The sequence below is a fragment of the Symphalangus syndactylus genome, chromosome 6 (genome assembly GCF_028878055.3).
Source record: "Symphalangus syndactylus isolate Jambi chromosome 6, NHGRI_mSymSyn1-v2.1_pri, whole genome shotgun sequence".
Classification (NCBI taxonomy): domain Eukaryota; kingdom Metazoa; phylum Chordata; class Mammalia; order Primates; family Hylobatidae; genus Symphalangus; species Symphalangus syndactylus.
Window position 1 is genome coordinate 57,760,402 of NC_072428.2, and position 23,871 is coordinate 57,784,272.

The 23,871-nt window shown below is 54.2% G+C and overlaps 1 protein-coding gene across 3 annotated transcripts in view; it reads left to right on the top strand.

Annotated features, from left to right (window-relative positions):
- The first annotated feature begins 223 nt into the window (after positions 1–223).
- The window catches only part of MYO7A (myosin VIIA), a 78,861-nt gene continuing 55,213 nt past the window's right edge, over positions 224–23,871 (top strand). For all 3 annotated transcript variants that reach the window (XM_055283025.2, XM_055283026.2, XM_063641402.1), the window contains exons 1-12: positions 224–334; positions 5,318–5,470; positions 13,166–13,350; positions 13,920–14,041; positions 14,122–14,264; positions 14,518–14,631; positions 15,528–15,681; positions 16,698–16,774; positions 17,414–17,533; positions 18,206–18,348; positions 19,353–19,563; positions 20,087–20,222. In XM_055283025.2, the coding sequence (XP_055139000.1) occupies positions 236–334; positions 5,318–5,470; positions 13,166–13,350; positions 13,920–14,041; positions 14,122–14,264; positions 14,518–14,631; positions 15,528–15,681; positions 16,698–16,774; positions 17,414–17,533; positions 18,206–18,348; positions 19,353–19,563; positions 20,087–20,222 (1,657 nt within the window). In that variant the 5' untranslated portion in view covers positions 224–235. The remainder of the gene's footprint in view (positions 335–5,317; positions 5,471–13,165; positions 13,351–13,919; positions 14,042–14,121; positions 14,265–14,517; positions 14,632–15,527; positions 15,682–16,697; positions 16,775–17,413; positions 17,534–18,205; positions 18,349–19,352; positions 19,564–20,086; positions 20,223–23,871) is intronic.

Below are 23,871 nucleotides of genomic sequence, written 5' to 3' on the forward strand. Positions count from 1 at the left end.
AATATGGCTGTTCTAGAGGGGTATTGATGAGATTGCATAAATGCCCAGCCCAGGGCCTGCACTGCTCCAGAAGGTTGCTAGTAAGTGTGAGTCCCCTTCTCTTCCCCCTTCTGTGGTTGGCTCAGAGCCTCTGATTGTAGCAGAGGGATATAGGGCTGCCTGGAAGGGGCTCCAATCCCCCTCCCTGCTCACCTGGGCTGGGACTCTCTCTCGCCCACAGGGGGACTATGTGTGGATGGACCTGAGATCGGGGCAGGAGTTCGATGTACCCATCGGGGCGGTGGTGAAGCTCTGCGACTCTGGGCAGATCCAGGTGGTGGACGATGAAGGCAATGTGAGTAGTCCCCTCCCTCCTCCTGCCCCATGCCTTGGGGGCAGATCCAGGCTGACAGCTGCCTTGATGCAGGGAGATGATCTAAAGGAGATGGAGGTCATGCCCATGCCCCCCTTCTGCCTCTCAGATGCCTCCTTCCATGAGCTTTCCCCAGCACCCTAGCAAGAGGGAACCCCCTGCCTGCCTCAGGCTACTTGTTCTGTTTCCACAAGCACTTCAGTCCACTCTGCCTGGTGTTAGAGATGTGTGTGTGTGTGGTGGGGTTTGAGTGCAGGGGGAGCAGGCTAGGAGCTCCTCAGACACAGAGGTGCTTTGGGGGCAGACTGACTGCATTCAAATCCCATCTCGTCCACTTGTTAGCTGCGCAACCTTGGCCAAGTCTCCTTCCCTCCTGAGCCTCAGTTTCCTCTTTGTAAAACGAGGATAATAATAAGTATCTCACAGGGCTGTTGACCCATATGTGAGATCACACGCGTAGAACACCTCAGTGAAGTTAGTGATAGTGTGAAAGTTCAATGAACGACCACAGCCTCACTGTGTTGGGTTACTGACATCACATGAATCCACTGTCCACCTCGACACTGCTCTGGAAATTGGTCTCACAGATTAACCCTTTATCTGTGGCCCAGAAGGAAAGGGGCCCCAGAAGTGTAAGTTTTCTAGGTAATGATAGTGGGGCCTTGGGGAGGGAAGGAGAGGCCTGAAGTCTGGGGCCTGCCCTGGAGAAGGTGGCTGGTTCACGTGAGGGCCCGGAGGGGCAGCCCTGGGGCCTCTGAGCATGCGTGCACATGTGTGTGTCACTGGGGGTATGCAGATGGGGTGCAGAGCACACAGGGGCAGCTTAGCAGAGATATGAAGAACCCAGGGAGATTCAGCTCTGCCATAATGTGGGCTGTGCCCCGTGGTGTACCAGGGGCTGGGACATAGAATTGGACTGAGTCCCTGTCTTAGCCTCCTGGTCTGAGGGAGGAGAGTCAGGCGAAAGAGAGTGCAGGGACTTGAAACCGAGGCTCTGCTGGGGACGGGGGGAGGGCTCAGGACCCTTGAGGCCAGGTGCTTGACGTGGAGTGGGCAGGAGCATCCCAGATATTCCTGCAGCCCTCAGGTGCATCCCCTGAGAGTTTGCAAGGCCCTTTAACCCAAGTTCTGTCTTTGGACTCTCATGGCATCTGGGGAAGGCAGGGAGGGAAAGAACTGTTATCCCATGAGGAAACTGAGGCACATAGAGGGACCATGCAGCCAGTCACACAGCTAGTAAGTGATGGTGCTGGGATTAGAACCCAGGACCTCTGTCTTCTATGCATCAGTTTCCCCTGTCAGCATTATCTCAGCAGTGACTTTGGGGCTCAGATTCTGCTAATCACATATTTGGCCCTTGAGCTGTAGAACTCAAGGCCTGCAATATCATTCCGGAGGCTCCAGTTCTAGGACCCTCTAGGAAGCTACTGTGAGGGTGCAGCCACAGAAAGGGAGGCACAGGCTGGCTGGCAGTACAGACAGGCCTGCTAACCTGCCCAGAGCCCCCAGGGTGGGGACCAGGGACTCTGTCTACAGGCTTGAGTTTCACCTGGGTCATGTTGCATGTCAGATGGTGTCCCATAACTGCGTCACCGAATCCCAAAGGTCCCCTCCTGCTTCTCCTCCACCCAGGCTCTGAGAGTGGGGGCTGCAGGAGGGGTGGGCATGACTGCTGGCAGGGCAGTTCGGGAGGCTGGGGTTTGCATCCATGGCATTGGACCCCCAGGGCTTCCAGACCCCTCCTTCACAAGCCTTTCCCACCCCCATTCCATCCCCTCCCTCCCAACTCCAGGCTGTCGTCTCTTACCCCTCTGTCCGCCCACAGACTCCTAGCAACTTGAGAGCAGGGAACAGGCCGGTCCCATCTGGTTCCCCAGAGTTCATCAAGGGGTCTGCCCAGGGAAGGCTCTTGGCAAAGACTCACCGAGTGATGAATGAAAGGTTATGGTTCCAGTCCCCACTGGAATCCCAGTGTCTCGCCTTTGTCCAAGCCATTTCTGTTGCCAGATACACCCCTCCTTCCCTTCCTCTAGGTAGCAAGTTTTCCCTGCTCAGTCCAGGCTAGCTCTTTCCCAAAGGCATCCCTGGTCCCTGGAATTGACCATGTTCCCCTCCCCCAGTTGCTGGCATTTCTTCAGGCCAGGGCCTCAGCTACTGCACTGGTTACACTTTGGCCCCTGGTAGGTACCTGTGGACCTTGACCTGCAGGGTGCTGGTCTCTGTTGGGAGTCCTCCCACGCAGGAAACAGTGGGAGCAGCGCAGCTACTGGGCAAGTCATTTTCCCTCTTGAGTCCGACTCGTCGCTGTTAAATGGGGTCAGTGATTCTCTTTTAGGGATGTTGGAGGGGCGAATGTAAATCACAAGGCAGTGCAGTGACAATGCCCAGCTCTGGCTGAGCATTTACCCAGCAGCAGCACTCTACAGACCTGGCAGGAGAAAGCTGTCCACAAAGATGGATGTCGTGATCACATCCATCAGTCCTCCCAAAACCCCTGGGAAGAAGGGATTCTTACTCTCATTCCCATTTCACAGCTGAGGACATGCAGGCTCAGGAGGGCAAGTTGATGTGCTCAGGGGTCCGGGGTCAGGCCGTGGCTGAGCACTGTCAACCTGTGTGCTGAACTGTCATGGGGAGGGATGTGGGGACCTGAGGCTGGGGTTAAGTGGGGACGGCAGACAGCCTGCCCAGGAGCCCTCTCCCCTCCTGTCCACACTGGGGCCTAGGATAGAGGCAGGGAGCAGGGACCACGTGGGGGGATTTTCCAACGGGATCAGCTTGTATAAGAAATAGGGTGCCTGGGAGAGAGGAATGTTCCACACGGGACTGGAAAGTCCAGGCAGGTTCCCTAACGTCAGCACCCACCCCCTCATCCTGAGGCGGCTGCGTGAAAGCCTGCCCCGCGTTGAAGTGCTGCTGGCCCAGAAGTGCCGTGGAGTGTCAGGGAAACTGGGGTGGGGCAGTTTCTGTCCAGCACAGCCCCTAATCCCCCTGAAGGCCTAGGCAGGCTGCCACCCTCCTCCGAGCCTGTTTTCTCATGTGAAGTGAGGGGGCTGGAATAAGGGATTTCTGGGGTCTCTCCATGACTGACTTCTGCCTCTCATTCAGACCTGGTCCCCCGCAGTCACCAGCCAGCCATCTGTCCCATCAGAGGCTCCCTGCCGCATCATTTGTGCCCAGCCCCTGTGTGAGGCACCGTGGCCTGAGATGTGGCCCTGGAGGCAGGGGGACGGCACAGATGGAGCATGTGAGGGTGGCCAGCACTGTCAGGGGAGGCTTCAGAAACTGGGAAACCTCCGAGCCAAGCCTCGAAGGCTAAGGAGAAAGAAGGTAGAGGGGACAGTGGAGCGAAGTCACAGAGGCCTTTGGGGACATGAAACCCGTGTTCCCTGGCTAGGAAGTACCGGGGGTAGCAGGGATGGAGGCTAGGGGTCCCTGTGTCTAGCGCATGCTGGCCCTTGATGCCAGGCTGAGGAGCCCAGGGGAGTCAGGGAAGGGCTGAGAGCCCCAGAGTGACAGGGTCAGGAGGGTGCCTCAGGAAAGGCCGGGGGGACGAGGGAGTTGATGGAAGAGCTGGAGGTAAGATGAGGACAGCAAGAGGCCAGGGCCGGGCCAGTGAGAGACGATGGTCTCAATCAGGTTATGGGCTTGAGGGTGGTGAGGAGGGCACTGCCCACTCAGCAGCCTTTTAGAGGGTTGAATGGGCAGGACTGGGTGACCTGTTGGACTGGGGTAGTGGTGGTGGGAGCTGATGTCGATTCCTGCTAGTGTCCAGCTGTTGGGGTTCACTATGCCAGAAGGGACCCGGAGGAGGAGCAGGTCGGGGAGGCCATGGCATGTGCATCACATCTGCTCAGCGAGTCTCAGGGCCTGAGCTGGGAGGTGGCAGAGAGGTCCCCTTTCCCCCCAAAAGGCAGGTCCTGGGGCTACTGGGTCATGGCATTGGGGGATGGGAGGGCTGAGGTACTCTCAGGCAATGGCCACACTTCCCTGAGAGTCTGGGATTTTGCAAAGGTGCTAGAGACCCTCTGGGGGCGGGGAGGGCCCCAGGGCCCTGAGGAAACCAGGGCTTTGCCAGCTTGTTGAAAGAGCTGGTGCACTTCCCAAATGCTCACCCATCTGCCACCACAAGGCAGCTGGGGAATATTGCAGAGTAAGGAGAGCTGGGCAGGCAACCTGTGTCCTCCACTTCAGCTCACAGGTCCCGAGAGTTCACACCCCTTGCTCTCACAGGTCATAAGCAAGCCCCAGGAAATACCTCCTGGGTGGGTCCACTTCTCCCCATCAGCACTACTACCTCCCTGCCTTCCAGCTTTCCCTTGAACGTGCCAAGCCTTTGCCAGCCTGAGGCGTTGTTTTGCTGTTCCCCGGGCCTGGAGCCCTCTGACCCCCTCCCCCTAATCTTTTTACAGTGGTCTCTTTCTCTTCCTTCATGCCTCAGCTCATATGCCACCTCCTTGGAGGGGCAGTCCCTGACCACCCCATCTCAAGCAGCTCCCCCCATGACTCCACCACATACACCTGTTGAGGTATTCTTGGCACTATCTGAAATCACTTTTTAATGTGTGTTTTTTTCTTTCTTTCTTTATTTTTTACTGGAGCCTGAATTTGAGACCAAGCTTGTCTACCTCTAATTATTACCCTTTCCACTCCATCCTGCAAAGGGCCTGAGGGAACTCTGATCCCCTTACTGACAACAGTCAGGTGGGGCCAAAATCCCTGCCCTGCCCACCTCTTAGGTCTGCGAGAAAATCTCCTAAGAGAAGGAGCAGTCCTTGAGGGGTAGAGGTGGCTGATACCATCCTGACTCAACCCTGTTAGAACTGACAGTGTTTGGCTGCGAGAGAGGTCGAGGCCCTTACCCGGGTTGGCACTCACCCCTCGCTCCCGCCCGTCCTGGCCCCTTCCCCTGAAGTGCGCAGCCTGGCCCCCAGGAGAGCACGCTGACGTTCTGGCTCCCCGCAGGAACACTGGATCTCCCCGCAGAACGCAACGCACATCAAGCCTATGCACCCCACGTCGGTCCACGGCGTGCAGGACATGATCCGCCTGGGGGACCTCAACGAGGCGGGCATCTTGCGCAACCTGCTTATCCGCTACCGGGACCACCTCATCTACGTGAGTGCCACTCCGCCCGGTGCCGGTCCAGGCACCCTCAGGCCCCGCCCTGCCCACTCCGCCCCACCCCGCCCGTCTTGCCTCCGGCCCTGCCTCCTGAGACTTTGTCCGCTGTGCAGCTGGGGCCCATCTGCAGGCAGCCGCTTGGCGGGGGGCTCATCCTCTTGGGCCGTGGCTTTTGTGGTCTGTGGTTGGGGTGGGGAGCGGTTTGTACTACACAGTTTTCATGTGCCTCTCCAGGCCTTGAAACCAATGGGAGGCCAGGGCGGAGTCAGTGAGCGGCTTGGTGCTTTGCCCAGGCACAGGAGGGCAGCTCTGCTGGGCATTTGCTAAGGGACTAGGACCTGCCATCAGGCCTCAGGGCCAGGAGAGGATGGATAGGGATGGATGGATATCCTCAGGAGGGTGCTAAAGGAGGGAACATGCTCTGCTCCTCCACCCCTCAAACCTTAATATTAGAAACACACACACACACCACTCTCCTCCACCTTCAAATGGGGAGGACAAATAAAGATGTCTTCCCCAGCCAGGACAGAGCAGATTCCAAGAGGCTGAGCTCAGAGAAGAGCAGAGCAATAAGAGCCCGTGGAGATCATATACTCTAGAGGTTCTCACACTTTTTGGTTGCAGGAACCCTTTATGTTCTTAAAAATTATTGAGGATCCCAAAGGACTTCTGTGTACTGGGTTATATCTGTTGATATTTGCCATATTAGAAGTTAAAGCTGAGACATTTAGAAAAGTATTCATTTTTGAAAAAGTAACCATAATAAATCTATTATAATATAAATAACATTTTTACTAAAAATGACATTTCCCAAAATAATAAAAATGGTGAGAAGGGTAGCATTGTTTTTACAGATTTTTTCAAATCTGTTTAATGTCTGGCTTAATAAAGCCAACTGGTTTCTCATCTCTGCTTCATGTCCAGTCTGATGTGATATTTTGGCTGAAGTGTATGAAGAAAATCTGGCCTCACAGATGTGTAGTTGGAAAAGAGAAGGCTTTGCAGACTTCCTGCAAGGGTCTTGGACCCCCTAGGCGTCTTTGGTCCACACCCTGAGAACTGCTGCTCTAGCCCAATAGCCCAGTTGCAGACAGGGAAACTGAGACTCCACAGGTTCAGCCAGGCCCAGAGCTGTGCCGTGCCCAGGTCACTGCCTGCTTCTGACACAGCCTCGTCCTCCAGCAGCCCAAGGGCAAAGGAAACCAAGGATGTGCAACCCCCAGCAGGGAGCAGGAGGGACCCCTCTGATGCAGGGCTGGCCTGATTATCTCGAGACCCAGGCCCAGGGAAGGCTGGTACTAGAGGCATTACTGGAGGAGGTGTGGGGTCTGCAGGAGTGATGTCGCTCCCAGCTCAGAGGAGTGGTGTTTGGGCTTCTGGAGGTGGGTGAGGTTGGCTGGTAGAGATGGCATTCAGGAGGGGGCATGGCATGAATAAATGCTGGAGGCAGGGCCATGCCGGCAAGCGATCGGCAGGCACAGTGTCCCTCAGGTTGTCGGGACCATGAAGGGGTGCCAGGGCCCAGGGCTGGAAAAGTCTCAGGGAGCCCCAGGTGTTGTCACTGAAGAATCACAGCAAGGAGCTCTCAGGGCCAGGGGTGCAGTCTCTGTCAGGAGCCCTGGAATTACGGCCCTTCAGCTGCCAGAGAGGTCCTCAGCCACTGTCTGACTCTAGATCCCTCTGCAGCTTCAGGCTGCAGAGGAGAGGCTATGTGTGGCTCCTTGCCGTCCGTTGTTTGGGCACAGGAAGTGACTTTTGCAGGGAGCCTTCTAGCACTGACAAAGCCCCTCTCACTCTATCCCTCAGTCAGGCCTCACCTGCACTCAGAGGGGCAGGGCATGGGGGTCTCTTCCAGATGTCATCAGCATCACCCAGCCAGCGGGAAGGAGCTAGAACTTGAGCCCAGGGCACCCACCCGCTGTATCTCACAGGGACCCGCTGGTGTCTACACCCCACTTCTTGGCAGCCTCTTTGTTCCTCTCCCTGGAGGGCAAGTGGCTACTGGTGGGTCCTGGGGTTCTCTGTGGCCACTCACCCAGGCCTGGGCAGTCCCACCCTTAGGTGAGCAGGGAGCCTGTCCACCTGCCTGCAGGGTACTTCCGGGGCCAATGCTTTGTCACTGTCCCTGTGCTGAGACTGGAACCCAAGGCCCACTCTCCTGTCAGGAGGAGGCAGAGGGCCCCATCTCAGGGGAGGAGCTGGGCGAAATGGAAGTTGTCCCGCCGGGCCCCTGCAGACCAGCGTCTCAGCATAGCTCAAGGGCATGAAGCATGTGGGTCAGCCACAGTGCAGGCAAGCCGGTCCTCACGCAAGAGAGTCGGTAGGTCACCTGCATCAAGGAACAAAGGCAAAAACAGGATTCATAAGGGAGAGGGAGGAAAAAACTTCAGACACCGTGGGCACAGTGAATCTTGTTTGTAAAATTAGGAGGGTGGCGAGCCGATCCCTGGGTGGCCAGCAGAGGACAGCTTGGACATTACATCCTCCAGGAGGGTTTCAAAGAAAATAACTTCAGGGATTTATGGGTTCTCCAGAAAGGCTCCAAATCTGAACCATTTGCCTCATTTGAAGTTCTCACCATAACCTTTCTGACTTATTTTCTGGGTGAGAGGGAGGAGGCAGGGCCATCCCCTGTGGAGGGACGGGGTGGGGGCCCAGGTAGGTGTCTAAGCTGCCTTCTTGTCCAGAATCCCTGGCCAGGAAGCCACGCTGTGGCACCTGGAAGGGCCTCAGCTCCAGTAGTCTGCCGACCTTAGATTCTCAGTGTATCTTGGACTGGAGATCCATGCTTAAGAACTGCGGGATTCAAAGAGGTTTCCTTGACTCGCTGAGTTCATGATTCTGTGACTTGGTGGATGAGGTAGGATTAGAGCAGGGCTTTGAAGAAGCAACCGGTCCATCATCCCACCCAGAAACCAAACCTGTCCCTAACCGTGGCAACCCCCTGTCCCTTCATGGATTGGGTTACCCTGGGCACAGCACGTGCACTCAGGATTTCCTCCGATTACCATAGCCAGCTCACAGCCTTGGGCCGGTGGATGCTCTGTTCTTGACTGTCTGTCCTGGGCTCGTCTGCTTCCAGCTTTCCTGTCCCCAGGAGCCCAAGAGAGCATCCCAGGGCCACACATCAGCCCCAGCCACTCCAGAATGAGGAAAGGCCCTCAGAGAACACTTAGCAACCCCTCACTGCATGGTCCCAGAGAGCAAGGACCGTCCCCGCATTGGGTGGAAGGGCTGGTGGGGACCCAGGGCTCCCTAATGCTGAGCAGAGGCTGGAGCCCTGGTCTGGGAGGTGGGAGGCTGGTGTCCAGTTTGGCGTGTGCCCTTGGGGACATCCCTATTCCTATCTGGTCTCAGCCTTTCCTAGGCACAACAGGGAGACTGCATGGAGTGGGCACCTTTGTGGCTCTAGGAAGACTTGTGAGTCCCAGAATGTGTTCTTGGTCTCCATGACCTGCTAAATGTTAACGAAGTCCCCAGGGCCGACAGGCCTGGGTGCTTCCCGGAGGAGGTGAAATTGATTCCTGCTACATCACTGTGGCCTCAGAGAGGCCCCTTCAGCTCCGCCTGGGGACCCCTAGGGACCACATGTGCTGTATCCCTGGTGTGGGAATAGTCCTTCTCTCTCCCCACCTAAACTGTGGCTCCACAGGGCAGATTTTACTACTGTGGATTTGAACAAGAGGTCTGTGCTGGGCATTAATTCTCTGCCAACCTGAATCCTTAGAGTCAGAGAGAGAGGCCAGAGGGCTCAGGGAGCAGTGCTGAGACCTTGGAGGACCGATGGGCACAGAAGCCCGGAGAGGGCCAGGGCCTCATTGCCAGTGGTGGCCAGCCTCCTCTTCCGGAGACCCCGGCTGCTGGCTCTGTCGGTCCCGTGAGTGCGTTCCTGGGGTTTGGGGAAGCCCAGATGGAGAGGCCAGAGCTGGGGCTCTGGTGCCAGGGTTTCCCATTCACCCCACCCCCCACACATCTGCTGTGTGACCTTGCAAGTCTCCCCACTTCTTGGAGGCTCACTTCTCTCATCTGCAAAGTGGGGATATGACCACACCTCCGGAGGCCTTCTGAGGAGTAAAAGGAGTGATGGGGTGGGGGCTGCAAAGTCCTGAGCCCAACAGGGCTTGCTCTTGCCCCTCTTGCTGGAGAGAATCCTCCTCACCGAGGAAAGAGGCCTCGTTTCTCTTATTTGTTTTGTAGATAGATAAGTAGTTAGGTAGATACATACATACATACATAAAAAATTATTCATTTTTTTTCTGCACAGATGGTAGCATCCCTCCCACGGTATTCTGTGGTTTTCCACTGGCTACATCCCGACCGCCCGTCCCATCAGCATGGCTGGGGCTGCCTCAATGCTGCTGGCAGGCCTGTCCCCTCGCTACCTTCCCTGCAGGTTGCTGTGGCTGGCAGTGGATGCTGTTCACCCAGTACTTCCCCGCCCATTGATCTAGTTGCTCTTTTGGCCACTCAGCAACCGTTGCTGAGCATCTCCTATGTGCCGTGCATGGTGCCAGGCCCTGGGGGACAGAGGCCTTGAACGGGGACTGTAGAGTCAGCTGGGCATGCTGAAGGAGACCTGTGGGTATGATGATTGTACAGGAAGGTGCCTGGCTTCCTGGAGGAGGTGTCGTCTCCGATTGGAACCGAAGGATGAGAAGGAATTATCTGGATGAAGGGGTAGGGGAAGTGTGTCCCTGGTCTGAGATGGCAGGGGATGGAGTGTGGTGCTTTTAACTGAAAGTTTCATATGAATGGAGCCTCTTGGTTGTGAGTTGAGGTTGACGAGGGTGGCAGGGGCCAGGGCTTGGGGCCTTGTGGGCAGGGAGAGGATTTGGACTTTGTCCAGAGGCTATGGGAAACCGCTGGAGGGTTTTCAGCAGGGATGATGTGGTTAGATTTTTTTAAAAGCCCTCGTGGCTCCGAGTGGAGGATAGATTGTTGGGGGGTTGAGTGTGGAAGCCGGGAGTCCAGTGGTGAGGCACCTGCAGTGGGCTGCTGAGAAATGAGGGTGGCCTGGCCAGGGAGGCGGCATGCAGATGGAGAGTGGGAGTGGTATGAGGGAGCGGTGTCCAGGGGCTCCCCAGTTTCCTGCCCTGGGCAAGGGATGTGATGGTGCTGTTGGTCGAGTTGGGAAGGCTGGAGAGAGCAGGGTTTGAGGGAAGGGGGAGCGCTGGTCTGGATATGCTGGTGGCATTAAGTAGGGACATCAGGAGGCTCAGGGCTGAAGGGTTCATGTGCAGGAGGACCCTCTGGGCTGTGGGCAGAGTGGAGAAGGCTGTGGGTGCCATGGGTGGGAGAAAGCCTGGCCCCAGCCCTGGGCCAGCTTCTCACAGCATCTCAGCATCCCCCATGTACCTCTCTGGACTGCCCGTGCCTTGCACGTAGCCATGGAGCCTGCTCTGACAGCCTCCCGGAAGCTGGTCCATTAGGTCTGAAACAGCCTCTGCCTCCAGCCTGGGTGACCACCATTCATCCTCCATAGCTGCCAGGGTGACCATTCACCAGCAGACCTCCCAAATGTCACGCCCTTTCACGCCTCTGTGCTTGCTACCAGCGGGTGGGCCCCCTGGCTCTCCCTCCCCTACATCCCTCTCTCATGAAATCTAGGTGCCTCCGTCAGGGCCCTCACACCCCAGCCTCCCCGTGTGTCTCAGTAAAGGGTTGTTGAATGGCTGCATGGCATCAGCCTGTGCTGTGTGGGGATCATGGGCCGGATGGCTGAGCATCACATTATTAAGAAAAAATCAAGAAGAAAGTTTAGCCGGGCATGGTGGCACATGCCTGGAATCCCAGCGACTCGAGAGGCTGAGGCAGGAGAATCTGTTGAACCCAGGAGATGGAGGTTACAGTGAGCTGAGATTGAGCCACTGCACCCAGCCTGGGCGACAGAGCGAGACTCTGCCTCAAAAGAGAGAAAGGAAAGTGGCGTTTATGTACCAGGCTCCTGGCAAAGGTTATGTCTTTGCCCTTTAGTCTTTACAACAGCCAAGGGAGGTGGGTGTTAACCTCCCCTTTTACAAATGAGCAAACTGAGGTTTGCCAAAGGGACATTCTTTGGGCCTGGTTCCTAGTCTGATGCAGGTTTCCACCAGAATCTAGCCGGTTCCCAGAGCTGGGCAGGGCTGAACTGTAGGGGACGGTGGCCGAGGGGTCTGAGGGCAGGGCCTGGTGGGCTGGGGGTCCACAGGTCCTGATCTGAGAATTCAGCAGCCCTGGGCCATGTGGGTGCCATTCATGGAAAATTCTCTTGTAGCCCCTGTTCCCCACTGACCAGCTTCCTTTTCTTCTGCTCTGCACTTTGCAACCTCAGACCAACTGCGGAGGGCGGGTGAGTGTGGCACAGAGAGCCAGCTCCAGCTGGTGTCTTATTTGGCTGCCTGCCTGCTTGGCCTGGCTGCTCCCCTCCAGCCTCCTGCCCCCACCCCACCCCAGCTCTTCCTGCTTGGCTCTCGTGGCACGGTTAGTAGGTCAGCACAGTGAGGCTCAAGTGCTTCTCTCCATGGGTTGATTGGAGGAAGAGGCTTAGGTGGGAAATGAAGGTCTTCCTGGGCCCAGAGAAGGGCAGTTTCTGGCCAGCCCTCCTGGTCCAGGCCAGCCAAGGCCAGGACTGGAGCCTGGGTCTTGGCCCCACCTGCCCCAGGGTGGGCATTTCCCCCAGCATGCGGTGCCTACAGCCACACTCTCCCTGCATGGCCACAGTAGGCTGAGGCTGCTGGGGCATAGCTGCAGCTCTGCTGTGATGCACTGAGCCCTGAATGGGAGGGGGAGGGCAGGCTGTCACCTCCCCTGGACATCTTTCTTCAGCCTCTCCAGGCCCCGGATATCAATACATCCACTGCCAATTATGGGCTAGGCCTGCCTGACCTTTTCAAGTTTGAGACGTGGGGTGGGAGGAGGGAGAAGTAACCCTGAGTGCCTTACCCTGCTCTGGTGGCAGGAGGGCCAGGCTGTTGTCCCCTGTGGCAGGACCCCAAGCCCACAACAGGAAGCCTTGCCTACAGACAGCTGATTTTTGCACTAACAGAGGAGCCCAAGTAGAGAACCCCCTTAAGGCTATCTGAGGTGCACCTGGCCCCTGTGCCTACACTGCCCAGGATGGCTGGAGGTGCTCTGTCCCACAGAGCACAGTGTCTCCCTCTGTCCTGGGGCAGTGCTACAGAGAGTGGGGCCCACCCAGCCCCCAAGCCACTTACCCCAGCTCCTTCAGCTCTTTATGGCTAATTTCTCACACCCCTCTTCCTCACCAACCTGGCCTCCCCCTGGACATGGTCCCGTTGATTAATTTCACTCTTAAAGTTTGGGATACAGGGCCTGGAGGCGATGGTGGGAGCCAGCATTTGCAGAGTACCTACTGTGTGCCATGAATTTTAAAAGGTATCACCTCCTTTAATCTTCACAAACAGTTACGCTCATTTTACAGATGAAGAGAAGGAAATCTAGGCTTAGAGACTCCACCTCTCTCTTCATCAAATGTCACTGAGCACTAACTCCGAGCCAGACCCAGTGCTGGACGGAAGGCCCTGCCCCAGCTCCTAAGGAGGCCCGATTCTGGCTCCAGGTCCACCCACATGACTCCAAAGCCAGGACTTTTCCCTCCAGAGCACCGGAGCAGGGCAGAGCCCAAGAGCTTTCTAGAGTCAGAGTCTCCCACACGGAATCAGCGAGCTCCCCATCTCTTGCTGCCCGCAGACGTATACGGGCTCCATCCTGGTGGCTGTGAACCCCTACCAGCTGCTCTCCATCTACTCGCCAGAGCACATCCGCCAGTATACCAACAAGAAGATTGGGGAGATGCCCCCCCACATCTTTGCCATCGCTGACAACTGCTACTTCAACATGAAACGCAACAGCCGCGACCAGTGCTGCATCATCAGGTGGGCGGCCCAGCACCTGTGTGGAGCTCCAGGCTTAGGACCTAGAGCTCCAACTGTGCGCTTCTGCTGATACCTCTAGGGATCGCCCGCGCTGTCGGAAATGCCATCAAGCTCCTCAGGAACCAGACCTACGTAATCTGTGCTGTGTAACGATGTAGGAAATCACCTCCCCTTTCTCGGGTCTTATATCTCTGTGCTACCAAAGCTCACGTTAGCTTTTGAGGCCAGCCTTGTTTACTGCTGGCTCCTGTTAAGTTATGGTCAGTTGACATCTCAGGCTCTTAGTTTCTTTTGGGCAGAGGGTAAAAGACAAAGCATTGACTGAGCATCTAATATGTGTTGTGCTCTATGGCAAGTATGGATGCAGGGGTATTTGTGTCTGAATGAAGGTGAAGGAGAGTGCGGTGGAGCACTGGGCCCTTGAGCCCTGCCCCAGCCCTGGAGGGTCCATATTGTCAGCCGATATTACAGATGGGGGAGCTGGTGGATGGTGCAGCCTCGGCTGAGTTCCAGTTGGGTGGGGAGTCCCTGTGGGTTGTTACAGGTCCTGCCACTCCCTCCCTCTGCAGTGGGGAATCTGGGGCCGGGAAGACGGAGAGCACAAAGCTGATCCTGCAGTTCCTGGCAGCCATCAGTGGGCAGCACTCGTGGATTGAGCAGCAGGTCTTGGAGGCCACCCCCATTCTGGAAGGTAGGACCAGGGTTCCGAGGGTGGGACCAGGGAGTGGGGCGGGAGTGGGCTTTGCCAATGACACTCTACTCACTCCGCAGCATTCGGGAATGCCAAGACCATCCGCAATGACAACTCAAGCCGTTTCGGAAAGTACATCGACATCCATTTCAACAAGCGGGGCGCCATTGAAGGCGCCAAGATTGAGCAGTACCTGCTGGAGAAGTCGCGTGTCTGTCGCCAGGTGGGCCTGAGCCCCAGGGATGCAGGAATAGACCCAGGACCCTAGCCTCAGGGGTCTGCGTGGTCCTGATGCTCCTCCACCTGTCCGTATTGCTGCCTGCTTGCCTCTGTGCTGGAAATCCCACCGTGAAACCCACCGATGGGCTTCTCCACAAGCCGTTTGTTAAAATAGTAAACCGTCATCCCAGGCTAGTTCCTGATGGCCTCCTCCGACCCTCCTCCCCTGGCCCCCAACACTGTGCCCACATTTTCAGGCCCCGGATGAAAGGAACTACCACGTGTTCTACTGCATGCTGGAGGGCATGAGTGAGGATCAGAAGAAGAAGCTGGGCTTGGGCCAGGCCTCTAACTACAACTACTTGGCCATGGTGAGGCCCAGGCGGGCCCCTGGGTAGAGGGGCACCCACCCTAGGATTGCAGGGAGTTGGCTGCTGCAGACTCAGCCTTGAGGTCTCACTGGTCACAGGGCTCAGGTGCCAGCTTCTTTCTGTCTTGTCTGGACACCAAGGAGAAGTGGCCCCCTGGCCATTGCTGCCACCAAGCAAAGGGTGGGGGACCTCGGGGCATGCACACAGCAGGCTGTCTTGGGGAGCACCACTCCTTTAACCATGGGGAGAGCCCATGTCTGGTTGCCTGGGCTGGGCTGGGGTGGGCCAGGCCACATGGATGTAAGTGTGGGCTATGGCACCTGAAGCGTATATGTGTGTGTGCATGTGTATGTTGTAGGTGTGACAGGTGTCCCTGGACACTTCCTGTAGCTGGCTGGCACACACGTGCATGCACACACACACACACACACACATCTTGTAGACACACAGAGAATGGGGTGTGCCCACTGTTGAAGCCCTGCTTGTATGCAGTTACCTCTCCTCTGTCTACACCAGGCAGTACCTGCCTAGGGGGTCGAGTCCCTGATAGTGGGTATCCCTGGGGGGCTGCAGGAGCCTAGTAGGGCCTAAGTGCTGTGACTGCCAGATGGGCAACAGGGGCTGGCCTGGCATCAATGACCCGCCTGCTCTTCATGGGAAGAAGGGGCACCAGCAGCCCCAGATGTGGAGAATGAGTTCCTGGGAAGCCCAGGCTTTCGAGACCCTCCAGACTTTCTGGAGGAGTTGTGGTGCTCACCGGGTGAGGTCAGCACCTGGGACCCCGGGCTGGCCTGGCCTGTCAGGCAGAAGGGTCTTTTGGGCAGGCAGCCAGGCACTGCCCCTCTGGGGGTACGCTGACATCCTCCTGCATCCCACTCTCCCACCCTGCCCACCAGGGTAACTGCATAACCTGTGAGGGCCGGGTGGACAGCCAGGAGTACGCCAACATCCGCTCCGCCATGAAGGTGCTGATGTTCACTGATACCGAGAACTGGGAGATCTCGAAGCTCCTGGCCGCCATCCTGCACCTGGGCAACCTGCAGTATGAGGGTGAGGCTGCGCCGCACTCGCCCTGCCCCACCCCTGCGCCAAGGGCAGTGCAGTGCCTTGCTGCCCACATGGTATTGTCGACTCAGTTTCTGTCCTAGCACGTGCCCTCTTTGGGATGGAATCTGGGAAGAATTCGCCTGTGGGTAGATTTGAACAGGTCTGCTAGCTTGAAATCAGCGGTGGGTGTGGTGTTGCTATGCTGACAGTCCACCACGGAGAGGTACAGTTAAAGTATATTGGGAGTTGTCTATGGACCCTTTAAGACTCACTTCAAATTTGGTATCTTCCTTAAAGTCAGATGTCTTACAGAGAGGGTAAATCTTTGAACTAATTCACTCTAAGGTGTGAGTGACTGGATAGCCATCTTTGGAAATGGAGAAGGCTAGGGAAGGGAACGTGTTCACTCATCTAACATTCTTGGACACCCACTATGTGCCAGGCTGGGAGGTGGTCCCCTGAGGCAAGTGGTGGGTCCCACTCTGCTCTTGCCCCTGGTTCCCAGCATGGTCCCCAGGCAGAGTAGGAGCCCCAGGAAATGTGCCCAGAGAATGAATGATCCCAGCACTAAGGAGATCACAGTCTAGGCATCTCGAAAGACTAAGGGACACAGGAAAGGGTAAGCTGACAGAAGGAAGAGCTTGTGCAAAGGTCCTGAGAACAGAGCACATGTTGGGGAGGGGATCCAAAGCTTGTCTAACAGGAGCCATGGCTGCTGCCAAGAGCCCTGGGAGTGGGGAGACAGCTGCAATGACCAGTGTCTATTCCTCGAATGCCAGTCATGGTGCCATGTGCGGGGCATACATGGTCCCTACCCTCATGTTGCCTGCAGACTCATGGTGAGAACATTAACCAAATACACCTTGACCCGGGGAAGCATTTAGTCACAGTGCTGATGCCCTCCCTGGACAGGGCAGGACCCCGGCAGCAGGAGTGGCAGCCTAGACCTCTTAGGACTGTCCCCTTGCCCCTGTTGCCCACCCTCCCTCCCCTGATGCTGTGCGCCTTGCTGCCAACAGCCCGCACATTTGAAAACCTGGATGCCTGTGAGGTCCTCTTCTCCCCATCACTGGCCACAGCTGCATCCTTGCTTGAGGTCAGTGCCCGGCCTCTCTCCCCTCCATGACTTCTGTCCCTCTGAAGGGTTGAGTTCAAGCTCACCGGGGGCTGGGATGTAGGAACCACGTTGCTGGGACCCTCTGGTTTGGAGAGTTCTGTTCAATATGGAGAAGCAACCGTGTGCAGGTCGTGTGCTAGGCACAGGTCCTGAAGGAGTTTCTGTGGGGATGGCAGGGCAGGCGGGGGCCCTGTGATGCCCTGGGCTATGCGATCCTGGGTGAGTCATCCCTGCCTTCTGGGCCTCAGTCTCCACATCTGGGCAAAGGGCACTGGTGTCCCTGGGTCAAATGCATTGAGTCTGTCTGTCTTTTAGCAGACACTTATTAGGGTTGGAAAACCGGGTTGAATAAAGCCAGAGTCAGGGCTGGTCCTAGAAGGGACAGGTGACATGCTGGAGGGAGTTAAGTGGGGCTGTCAAGGAGAGAGAAGTTCCTTCCAGGCAGCGCTGGGGCAGGTTTCCATGTCTGGGGAGGATTTGGCCGTGGGCCCTGGGGCAGGCGTGCTTAGTGGAGGCAGTGGTCTGGGCCAGGCCAGTGCTGGAAAGTGGAGGGGTCTGGGTGTGGGTGGAGGGAGGGGCAGGCTGGCGGGTGAGCACCTGGGGTGTTGCCTGCACCAGGTGAACCCCCCAGACCTGATGAGCTGCCTGACCAGCCGCACCCTCATCACCCGCGGGGAGACAGTGTCCACCCCACTGAGCAGGGAACAGGCACTGGACGTACGCGATGCCTTCGTAAAGGTGGGCTGGCGGGAAGGGGCCGCTTGCTCGCCCTACCCCTCAGGAAGTTGGGCTCTTGATGGGCAGGTGCCAAGGAGTCCTGGGAGGTGGGTAGATGTCTGGGCCGCCTCCCCTGCCTGCCCCTGGGCTGCAGTCGGCCTTCCTCGAGTCCCGGGTGCCCATGCTCCTCTGGGGCCTTCCTAGCTCTGGCTGCCCAGGCCCTTGGCTTTTGGCCTGCTTTGATCAGCCATGTTGTTCCCAGGGACACTCTCTTTGGTCTCTTTGCGGAAGACACAGAAGAGGGGGTCTAGGTCAGGTCCTGTTTCTACAGCCACACGTTTGCCCTTCATCAAGACTTCACCCATCGCATCAGGCCCTGGGCTGGGTTTGGGGACCTCAGAGATAAACAGGGTTGGACAGAGAGATGAGAGCTCCAAGGAGGGCTCCTTCCCCTGCTGCAGGGTCAGGGAAGCCTTCTCCGAGAGGAGCTGTTATCTCAACAGAGCCTTGAAAAATGTGTAGGAACTGTTCAAGCACGATAAGGGGGCTCCAGGCAGAGGGAACAGCTCAAGTAAAGGGTTGGGGGTTTCATGCAAGGGCTGGGCGGGAGCCAGGCCACGAAGGGTCCAGGAGCCTGGCCTGTCCCCCGGGGGAGGGTGTGGCTGGTGCCAGTGGCTGATCGCTGCCTTTCAGGGGATCTACGGGCGGCTGTTCGTGTGGATTGTGGACAAGATCAATGCAGCGATTTACAAGCCTCCCTCCCAGGATGTGAAGAACTCTCGCAGGTCCATCGGCCTCCTGGACATCTTTGGGTTCGAGAACTTTGCTGTGAACAGGTACCGCATGGGGCTCTGCTCGTGGGAATTTCCTTCCCTGATATGGACATAAGAAATATCACGTCTCTCCCTTGCGAAGCACATTTAGTTGCTTCCTGGCACACTCTGCCAGGCTGTTCCATCATCACGGTGGTCCCTCTCCCCTTCCTTCCCATCCCCTTGTGTCCCTGACCTCCCCAAGGTCAGCTGAGCCTGGCTGGGGTTGTCAGGAGGCTGTACGCATCCTGAACACTTGGGGAGGAAACCTCTGGTCTCCAGGCCCCACTGGCCACTGCTGATCTGCTCAGATCCATGCTGCAAGGCGCCTCAAAGCAGAGAGGCCAGGCCTGTGCCACGCTTGTGTTGGGGTCTCAGCCACCCTTGGGATTCTGTGCCTTTTAGGGGCCGTGTGAGGGGCTGATGGGTGGCGTCACGTACAGGTGGGTCCTGGAGCCCCGCTTCCTGCTGGCAAGTCAGGACCTGGCAAGTCATGTCAGTTCCCTTGCTGTTTGGATGTCTCAAAGCCCTCCTCCAGCACCAAAACACCCACACTCAACATACTGGGCTGTGTCTGTGGCTCGGCCATGTCTGCAGCCGGGGTTCTGTTTCCCAAGTCTTGTCAACCCCCTTCCCACCTCCCAAGGCCACTTTTGTCCCTGTATGGCCCACCAGCCAGCCTCTGGGCTCTTTCTCTCCCAGGCGTCTGCCTGGGGTTTGAGTGCCCACCTGCCAATCCCCAGTCCTCCCCAGAGCTTGATCATGCAAGGAAAAGAGTGCTGAAAAGCCTTAGCTCTCTTTCTGGCTCACGGAGTGACCCTAGGCAAGTCTTTTGCCCTTGCTGGGTCTCTGTGTCCTCCTCTGCACCTGGAGGGAGGTGGACTTGACAATTCCCCTCGCCTCTCAGTTTGGACTCCATGATGGGGACAGCTTGCTAAAGGCCATGCTGCAGTTGGAGGCAGGGCCAGGCCCTGAACAGCAGGGTGGGGCCTGAACAACACCCTTACCCCATCCCTGTGCCCCTGCAGCTTTGAGCAGCTCTGCATCAACTTCGCCAATGAGCACCTGCAGCAGTTCTTTGTGCGGCACGTGTTCAAGCTGGAGCAGGAGGAGTATGACCTGGAGAGCATTGACTGGCTGCACATCGAGTTCACCGACAACCAGGACGCCCTGGATATGATCGCCAACAAGCCCATGAACATCATCTCCCTCATCGATGAGGAGAGCAAGTTCCCCAAGGTGGGCCGGTCCTGCCGTCGCCTCCCAGGGTCTTGGGTGCGCACAGCTTCCTTCCCTACTCTGAGCCCCAGCTTTCCTCATCTGCAAAATAGGACTAATGATTACCCACCTCTCAAGTTGGCTCCGGGGCCAATTCAAGTACAGGCATCTGCCATTTGGGAATCACCTACAGTCCACGGGGTTCTGGGCCAGGCCATGAAGATCCACGCATGCAGTTGGCATGGAATGGATGCTCAGGACACAGCATATATCTCAGAGTTGGGGAGGGGGAGAGGGGATTGCATCCATGATTTTAATCTTGGGAAATCGATTGTCTAAACTAGAATGCACTTTCAAAGTTGTGTAGTTCCAATTCATCCACTTAACAGATGGGGAAATGGGGTTCCAGAGAGCGCCTATGTGAGGTAGAAATAAAAGCAGGGGAAGCTCCTGAAGAAGATACAGGGTGCAAAGACATGGGCAGGGAGGGGAGTGGGGCCCATGGAGGAGAGAGTGGGCTCACAGCTGCCCCTCCACTCCCCAGGGCACAGACACCACCATGTTACACAAGCTGAACTCCCAGCACAAGCTCAACGCCAACTACATTCCCCCCAAGAACAACCACGAGACCCAGTTTGGCATCAACCATTTTGCAGGCATCGTCTACTATGAGACCCAAGGTACAGAGGGCTGCCGGCTGTCTGTCGCTCCCTGCCCCCGTGGCCCTGCCTTCCCCTGCTCCAGCCCAGGAATGAGATATCCAGAATTTTAAAGATTTTTAAAAACTGTGATCATATATATATATATATATATGAACTTGACTAAAATGGCCAAGTGTTGGATTCAGTGGCACTAAGTACTTCACAGTGCTGTGCATCCAGTACTGCTATCTATTTCCAGGGCTTTCTCACTGCCCCAAACAGAGGCTCTGCATGCATGGGGCGGTAACTCCTTCCCCTACCCCCAGCCCCCTGTAACCTGTGTTCTACTTTCTGTCTGTGAGTTTGACTATTCTAGGTACCTCATATAAGTGGAATCATATGCTATGGCCATACATCATTTAACATTATTTCTGAGAATGTGTTGTTAGGCAATTTGGTCATTGTCAATCATCGTAGAGTGTAGTTACACACCTAGATTGTCCAGCCTACTACACAGCTAGGTTATCTGGTATGGCCTATTGCCCTCAGGCTACAGACCTGTACAGCATGTTCTTGTACTAAATACTGTAGGCAGTTGTGACAGAATGGTAAGTATTTGTGCATTTAAACATAGAAAAGGTACAGTAAAAATATGTCATTACCATCTTAGGTACCACTATTGTATCTGTAGTTGGCTGAAATGTCATTATATAGTGAAGACGTGACTGTATTTGTCCTTTTGTGTCTGGCTTGTTTCATTCAGCATAATGTCTTTAATTTTCTTTTTTTTAAATTTTATTATTATTATACTTTAAGTTTTAGGGTACATGTGCACAATGTGCAGGTTTGTTACATAGGTATACATGTGCCATGTTGGTGTGCTGCACCCATTAACTCATCATTTAGCATTAGGTATATCTCCTAATGCTATCCCTACCCCCTACCCCCACCCCACAACAGTCCCTAGTGTGTGATGTTCCCCCTCCTGTGTCCAAGTGTTCTCATTGTTAATTTCCCTCCTATGAGTGAGAACATGCGGTGTTTGGTTTTTTGTCCTTGCAATAGTTTGCTAAGAATGATGGTTTCTAGCTTCATCCATGTCCCTGCAAAGGACATGAACTCATCATTTTTTATGGCTGCATAGTATTCCATGGTGTATATATGCCACATTTTCTTAATCCAGTCTATTGTTGTTGGACATTTAGGTTGGTTCCAAGTCTTTGCTATTGTGAATAGTGCCGCTATAAACATACGTGTGCATGTGTCTTTATAGCAGCATGATTTATAATCCTTTGGGTATATACCCAGTAATGGGATGGCTGGGTCAAATGGTATTTCTAGTTCTAGATCCCTGAGGAATCACCACACTGACTTCCACAATGGTTGAACTAGTTTACAGTCCCAATAGTGTAAAAGTGTTCCTATTTCTCCACATCCTCTCTAGCACCTGTTGTTTCCTGATTTTAGACCATTCTAACTGATGTGAGATGGTATCTCACTGTGGTTTTGATTTGCATTTCTCTGATGGCCAGTGATGATGAGCATTTTTTCACATGTTTTTTGGCTGCATAAATGTCTTCTTTTGAGAAGTGTCTGTTCATATCCTTCACCCACTTTTTGATGGGGTTGTTTGTTTTTTTCTTGTAAATTTGTTTGAGTTCTTTGTAGATTCTGGATATTAGCCCTTTCTCAGATGCATAGGTTGCAAAAATTTTCTCCCATTTTGTAGGTTGCCTGTTCACTCTGATGGTAGTTTCTTTTGCTGTGCAGAAGCTCTTTAGTTTAATTAGATCCCATTTGTCAATTTTGGCTTTTGTTGCCATTGCTTTTGGTGTTTCAGACATGAAGTCCTTGCCCATGCCTATGTCCTGAATGGTATTGCCTAGGTTTTCTTCTAGGGTTTTTATGGTTTTAGGTCTAACATGTAAGTCTTTAATCCATCTTGAATTAATTTTTGTATAAGGCATAAGGAAGGGATCCAGTTTCAGCTTTCTACATATGGCTAGCCAGTTTTCCCAGCACCATTTATTAAATAGGGAATCCTTTCCCCGTTGCTTGTTTTTGTCAGGTTTGTCGAAGATCAGATAGTTGTAGATATGTGGCATTATTTCTGAGGGCTCTGTTCTGTTCCACAGGTCTATATCTCTGTTTTGGTACCAGTACCATGCTGTTTTGGTTACTGTAGCCTTGTAGTATAGTTTGAAGTCAGGTAGCATGATGCCTCCAGCTTTGTTCTTTTGGCTTAGGATTGACTTGGCAATGCAGGCACTTTTTTGGTTCCATATGAACTTTAAAGTAGTTTTTTCCAATTCTGTGAAGAAAGTCATTGGTAGCTTGATGGGGATGGCATTGAATCTATAAATTACCTTGGGCAGTATGGCCATTTTCACGATATTGATTCTTCCTACCCATGAGCATGGAATGTTCTTCCATTTGTTTGTATCCTCTTTTATTTCATTGAGCAGTGGTTTGTAGTTCTCCTTGAAGAGGTCCTTCACATCCCTTGTAAGTTGGATTCCTAGGTATTTTATTCTCTTTGAAGCAATTGTGAATGGGAGTTGACTCATGATTTGGCTCTCTGTCTGTTATTGCTGTATAAGAATGCTTGTGATTTTTGTACATTGATTTTGTATCCTGAGACTTTGCTGAAGTTGCTTATCAACTTGAGGAGATTTTGGGCTGAGACGATGGGGTTTTCTAGACATACAATCATGTCATCTGCAAACAGGGACAATTTGACTTCCTCTTTTCCTAATTGAATACCCTTTATTTCCTTCTCCTGCCTGATTGCCCTAGCCAGAACTTCCAACACTATGTTGAATAGGAGTGGTACTAAATACTGCATCCCTGTCTTGTGCCTGTTTTCAAAGGGAATGCTTCCAGTTTTTGCCCATTCAGTATGATACTGGCTGTGGGTTTGTCATAGATAGCTCTTATTATTTTGAGATATGTCCCATCAATACCTAATTTATTGACAGTTTTTAGCATGAAGGGTTGTTGAATTTTGTCAAAGGCCTTTTCTGAATCTATTGAGATAATCATGTGGTTTTTGTCTTTGGTTCTGTTTATATGCTGGATTACATTTATTGATTTGCATATGTTGAAACAGCCTTGCATCCCAGGGATGAAGCCCACTTGACCATGGTGGATAAACTTTTTGATGTGCTGCTGGATTCGGTTTGCCAGTATTTTATTGAGGATTTTTGCATCAATGTTCATCAAGGATATTGGTCTAAAATTCTCTTTTTTGGTTGTGTCTCTGCCTGGTTTTGGTATCAGGATGATGCTGGCCTCATAAAATGAGTTAGAGAGAATTCCCTCTTTTTCTATTGATTGGAATAGTTTCAGAAGGAATGGTACCAGCTCCTTTTTGTACCTCTGGTAGAATTCGGCTGTGAATCCATCAGGTCCTGGACTCTTTTTGGTTGGTAAGCTATTGATTATTGCCTCAATTTCAGAGCCTGTTATTGGTCTATTCAGAGATTCAACTTCTTCCTGGTTTAGTCTTGGGAGGATGTATGTGTCGAGGAATTTATCCATTTCTTCTAGATTTTCTAGTTTATTTGTGTAGAGGTATTTATAGTATTATCTGATGGTAGTTTGTATTTCTGTGGGATCGGTGGTGATATCCCCTTTATCATTTTTTATTGCGTCTATTTGATTCTTCTCTCTTTTCTTCTTTATTAGT